We start from the raw sequence: 6,000 nt of genomic DNA, 5'->3' as shown, positions 1-6,000 counted from the left end.
ATTTTTCTCGGCAACTCTTGGTGTCCACCCATTTAGGAGGCAGAACCGCATCAGGTTGATCTATAAAGACTGCTATTGGAATCAGAGCCCTAGTGAGTGCCAGGTGAAGTTCTGGTCATGATGTTCTTACGTTAAGTGTTAATTGCGCAGGACATTTATGTACGTGGAACTGTCTGCCTCTGCAAGAAGATCCTGGTGTTGGCTTTGACAACTGGGCTGGAGGGAGTTCTCCAGCAAATACCATTTCCTTCACCATGGCTGTCATTCAGCCTGGACGATCTGGGCCTTATATGGAACTGCAGATGGGGTCAAGGCCTGACTCGGATTTTGATTCAGATTCAGACAACCCAGCCTTCAACAGCACCAAACCTGGCTCTGGTTATCCTGCCTGCTCCCAAGTGATCCACAGTGGTCACTTTATGGTGTCGTGTCCGCACAGCGATTTGGTGCCCCGTCGACGCCATCACCAGGCAGTGCCAGAAATCCCTGATCCTCCAAGCATTGATCCCACTCTCACCCGCCTGTTTGAGTGCATGAGCCTGGCTTACAGGTGAGTCTGGGAGAGCCTCCTGCCTCCAGCCATGTTCAATTCTTTTGATAGGTGGTTTTGAGAGATGACAGGTCTACAGTCTGGCCATGGAGTGTCTTTTCTCAGGAATCCTGGAAGTTCAATTAAAGTGTAGGGGCTTTTTGATCCAAGAGGGGAACAATCTTGGAATGGCAACACAAAGGATTTGATGTAGGGGAAACAGGATTGGATTAACTTCAGAATTGAGGTTTTAATAGTTGAGAGTGTCAGAGATAAACCTAGCATCTCATAGTGAAGGCAAAAATATGAACCTTGTGGATTTCTTCTGTGAACCTAGTCTTATTTTCATTGTTTTTTTTCTTTCTTTCTGTATTGAAGTCCAGGTTGTGTGTGTGTGTGTGTGATTCCTTGAATTGCAGTCTCCAAGCTAGCAGAAGCATTAGGCTGTCAGTAATGATAAGCCCTGAAATCCATCCTGTGATTGCAGAATTGCAGTCTTGCAAAAATGCAGATTGTAAACCTGTTGGGGGACAACATTTAACGAACTGCAGGGAAAACCTGACTCCAGATTATCACTGCTTTCCCCAGAATTTTAGTAATCTATATGCCAGTGAGGTCCCTCCCAGGTTGGGGAAGCATTGTTACAGTCCCCAGAGCATCCAAAGCCCCCATATTTGCTCCAGAATTCAGATCAAAGCATTTTCTCCTGTGATGGGCTGCCAACTGCATCTGACCAACTAACAAGTTTGTTCAGATATAATTTACTTTGGAACTCTATGCCACAGGATATCGTGATGTCTCATATAAGAAGGGGAAATTTCCCTTACTGCTTTTTAATTAACCCCCTTGCTAGTTTTACCTATTATATTAAGCCATGGTTTAAACATCATCATCTGCACTGCACAGTTTACCTTAACATTTAAACATACTGTAACAAACTCAGAAATTAAAATCCATATGAAATTGGTAAAATAAAAGGGGAAGTCTGCTATTGTCACCTTCTGGGATATTTTTTTTTACTTCTCTGCCTAGCCTCTATACTTTGTTTCTTGGAAGTCTCCTTCCATGTGCCAACTGCTTATTTTCCAACCCTAGGAATGATTGGTCAAATATTTACTGGTTAGGAAAGAAGATAAAGTTGGTTGGGATACTGCAGTCTGGTTTGAGTGTGAAACACATTGTCTTTTCCCTCAATCCTAGGGAAGAAGGAAAAAGATAAGAGTCTTGCTATTGATGGAAACTCATGGGGACCTGCTTCTGCCTTTTGCAAAAGAGCTTTTGACCTCCCTCCCCTGCCCCCCATAGCAAGGGTTTATCCTTTTTCTTTTTCCCTAGATTGAGAGGAAGAGCTATGTGCAGGAGAGGCCTTTTGATCAGAGGGAAATACATCATCAATTATCTTTTCTTTTAACCTAAGTTCCAGCAATTTCCCAGAAAACTTTTATGGTGAAATCACCCTGCATCCCCAGTGGCATTTTAATGGAAGTCCAGATTTTGTAATCCATTTGAATCCCTCCAGTGTATCACAAGCCCTTTCACCTTCTTTTTATCCAGGAAAGGATTAAAAAAAATTAAACATTGCAAACCTGTTCTGCTGACTGCTGGCTACCAGCAGTTCAGCAGTTCGAGTCTCACTGGCTTAAGGTTGCCTCAGCCTTCCATCCTTCTGAGGTTGGTAAAATGAGGACCCAGATTATTGGGTGCAATATGCTGACTCTTTAAACTGGGCTGTGAAACCCTGTGAAGCAGTGTATATAAGTGCTATTGTTATTTACTACAAGTATTAAAAGCTATTTGCTTGGAAGCTCCCCCCCCTCACCCCCAACATATAGGGACAATATTGTTGGAGCAGACCAGCAATTTGTTTCTCAGGAGCCAACCAGAGACTTCTTTTAAAGCCAGCCAGATTAAAGGCCATCACTACATCTGTGGAAATGAATTCCTCACATTAATTTTGTGGTTGTGTGTTTCTTCAAATTCTCTGTCCAGTCAGCTTTATTGGATGATTTCTGCATCTAGTGTCTGAAACGAGGGAGAGAAAAAAAAATCCCCAAATATTTTATCTATAGATTAATTTATACCTTTCAATCAGGTTCTCCTGCCTATTTTTTTCTAGATGATAGCAGGTGGTAGGAAGTGCCATATCCTTTTCCTCTAAGGTGGAGTTTGGGCCCCCTGCTAATTCTTTGTGCTTGCCCTCTCATTTCAACTCATGTATGTGGACCTCACCTTATCAGTTAATAGACCATAGTTTAGTATATCATGTTGCCAACCATTTGTGGTTTGGTTTAGGCCAATTTGTGTTCCTTATTCCTCTTTCTTTGAAAGAGACATTTTCATCCGCTTGCCTAAAAAATATGGCTTTGCGTATTGCTGTTCAACCTGCAAAAGTCTACTTGTGTCTTTTTTTTCTTTTTTTCTTTTTGATGGAGAAGGTCAGAATAGTAGCATTTATTTTGTAATAGACCCTTCTCGTCAACTCACTGGGAGTTTGCAACAGCCTTAGTTGTGGGGTATTGCAGCAAAGACCTGCTTAAATGTGGCCATTTTCCCAGCTTCCAGAGGCTGTTGACTTCTGGACATGCTGTTCTCAAGCCTTGTTTACTTTGATCCATGGGGCAGCCTCAGTTCAGGCAAATCTGGTGGAAACACTGTAAAGACACCCCCTCCCCACCCGACACACACCTATTATCTCACTGCTGCCTAAGCACAATTCTTTCTGCTTTATATAGACTGTACTTTCCGCTATTCCCACCCCTTTAAAGAAATGTCATGACAAGAATGAATATGGAGAAAAATGACTCACTTTTCATTCATACTTTAGAACTTGGGATCAGCTGGTTAAACAGTCGGGATGCACTCTTCATATTTACAGACCCCTCACATCCTGGACATAAACTGTTTCAACTCCTACCCTCAAAATGATGCTATAGAGCACTGCACACCAGAACAACTAGACACAAGAACAGTTTTTCCCCCCGAACGCCATCACTCTGCTAAACAAATAATTCCCTCAACATTGTCAAACTAATTACTAAATCTGCACTACTATTAATCTTCTCATCGTTCCTATCACCCATCTCCTCCCACTTATGACTGTATGACTGTAACTTTGTTGCTTGTATCCTTACAATTTATATTGATATTATTTCCTGATTGCTTATTTGTACCCTATGACTATCATTAAGCGTGGTACCTTATGATTCTTGATGAACATATATTTTCTTTTATGTACACTGAGAGCATATGCACCAAGACAAATTCCTTGTGTGTCCAATCACATTTGGCTAATAAAAAATTCTACTCTCTCCTCTCCTCTCCTCTCCTCTCCTCTCCTCTCCTCTCCTATATAAATGGCCAGGATAGGTATCATGTGGTTAGATCCTAGTGGTGGACAATTCTTCCTTGAGAATTGTACCAGCCATCTTAATGAGGTATTGGTTCATCCCCTCCTCAAGAAATCATCACTAGATCTACTAAACTGGACAATTTTTATCCAGATGCTGTTGTATGTTGCTTAGAGTTAAGCTTTTGTGAGATGGGTGATTATAACTATGCTAAATAAATAAATACAATTAACTTACACAGGTAGTCCTCAATTTAGGACCAGTCACTTAATGACCATTCAAAGTTACAATGGATCTCCCTAGAGTGACTTATAACCCATTTTTGGAGTTATGATAGCTGCACAACCCCCTGTAATCATATGATCCCATTTTGGGTTCTTATCAACTGGCTCATTTACTGTTTACAGTGTTTACATTGTCTTGCAGTCACATGACCACAATTTGCTATGGTTTTTTTCTGGTTTCTGGTATTTATTTCCAGTTTCCAGCAAAAACGCTTACTGGGGAAATTGATTTCCTTAATGACCACAATGTTCACTTAATGACGGCTGTAAAACAGTTGTAATGTCAAATCTGATTACATGATGCCTTGACTTATAATTGCAACAACTTACAACCAATTCCAGGGTCAGTTCTGGTCATAAACCAAGGATATCTGCAGTAATTGTAGCCCTAGGAGTAACTTTATGCAGTTTTCTTAACAACCATGGTGTTCACTTAACAGTTGCCCCCAAAAGATTGTGAAATTGTGTCAGACACATGTGTGACCCATTTTACAACTATCACAACTTATGATTATAATGTCCATTACAGTCATAAATCAAGGATTACCTGTAATGTAACCGTAGAATAAAAACAGAGCTAGTACTCTTGAATATGGGAGTTCCATTATGACACTGCTGCATGCATGCTGATTCTTTATTATGGTTATATAAAAATAACTTTGCAATTAAATCTACCTGCATATTCCCCATCCTGTGCTTGCATTTGCTTATTTTTCTGTGTCATTCCTCCCCCCACCCAGCAATCCTTTATTGGATGGCAGGGTTGATACATTCCTATCCTGAAAGTATTCCCAGGGGTTTGTTGCAAAAACTGGCAACACCGTTGTGATGATGGTTGGATACCATCCTGGGAAGTTTTGAAACTTTGTGCCAAGAAGAAGCAAGTATAAAGGAATTATCTGGCCGGTTTACATAATTTTCTCAATGCTTTGTTCTTCAGTTCTACAATTTATTCTTAACTTTCAGTTTCCTACACTTTGAAGAAGGCATTAATCTCTTTCTCTCCCATCCATCACAATTATAAAAATTTTAGAAAATTCTGTACATATTCTCAAATACTGTATATAGCTATTATTGTGAGAGGTGGAAGCAATGCTTTATTTTGATATGAACAAAAGCTGGGATTTACAGATAGCCAGGTCTTGGGTTGGAGCCAGATTAGTCTTCTGTATTCCTGAACTCATAATTCTCTGGTGCCATGAGCATGCAAATGCCTCATTCTAACCGAGGCCTTGGTACAGGTAGTCCTTGATGAAAGACAATTGAGCCCCTAAATTCTGCTGTTAAGCAAAACATTTGTTAAATAAATTTTGCCCCATTTTATGACCTATTTTACCACAGTTGTTAAGTGAATCACTGCAATTGGAAGGGACCTTGGAGATCTTCTAGTCCAGGGGTGTCAAATTCGATTTCATTGAGGGCCACATCAGGATTGTGTTTGACCTCAGGGGGGCCGGGTGGGTGTGGCCAGTGTAGACATGGCCAGCTTGATGTCACTCGTATTGTGAGTACCTGTGGTGGCCCAAGTGCTCTGCCAGTGAAAATGGGCTCCTGAGCTCCGTTTTTGACTGTGATGGCCTTGTTGTGTCTCGACCGATCTCACCACAGCCGGGGTCTTCTTATCTGCTTCCGAACACGGAGGAATGTCCTAGTATGCCTCCCGGCCCCAGCCCTGGCTCCATGCCCAGACAGGCTGAAGAGGAGGAAGTATCTCCAGCCCCCAGCTCTGGCTCCATGCCCAGGCAAACGGAGCAACTAGACCCCTCCCCCTCCTCCACAGCATATGAGCCTGAGGGAGGTCAATTGCCAACAGCTGCAGACTGGTGTGACCCTCGCGTCA

General features: G+C 41.8%; 1 protein-coding gene across 1 annotated transcript in view; it reads left to right on the top strand.

Annotated features, from left to right (window-relative positions):
- Positions 1–254: 254 nt before the first annotated feature.
- The window catches only part of MLXIPL (MLX interacting protein like), a 71,593-nt gene continuing 65,847 nt past the window's right edge, over positions 255–6,000 (top strand). The window contains exon 1 of the mRNA XM_058164280.1: positions 255–550. Coding sequence (XP_058020263.1) covers positions 255–550 — 296 coding nt within the window. The remainder of the gene's footprint in view (positions 551–6,000) is intronic.

Source organism: Ahaetulla prasina, chromosome 1, assembly GCF_028640845.1.
Source record: "Ahaetulla prasina isolate Xishuangbanna chromosome 1, ASM2864084v1, whole genome shotgun sequence".
In the NCBI taxonomy this organism is placed as follows: domain Eukaryota; kingdom Metazoa; phylum Chordata; class Lepidosauria; order Squamata; family Colubridae; genus Ahaetulla; species Ahaetulla prasina.
The sequence above is the reverse complement of the archived record's forward strand: the minus strand, read 5'-3'. Positions and strand labels throughout refer to the sequence as shown.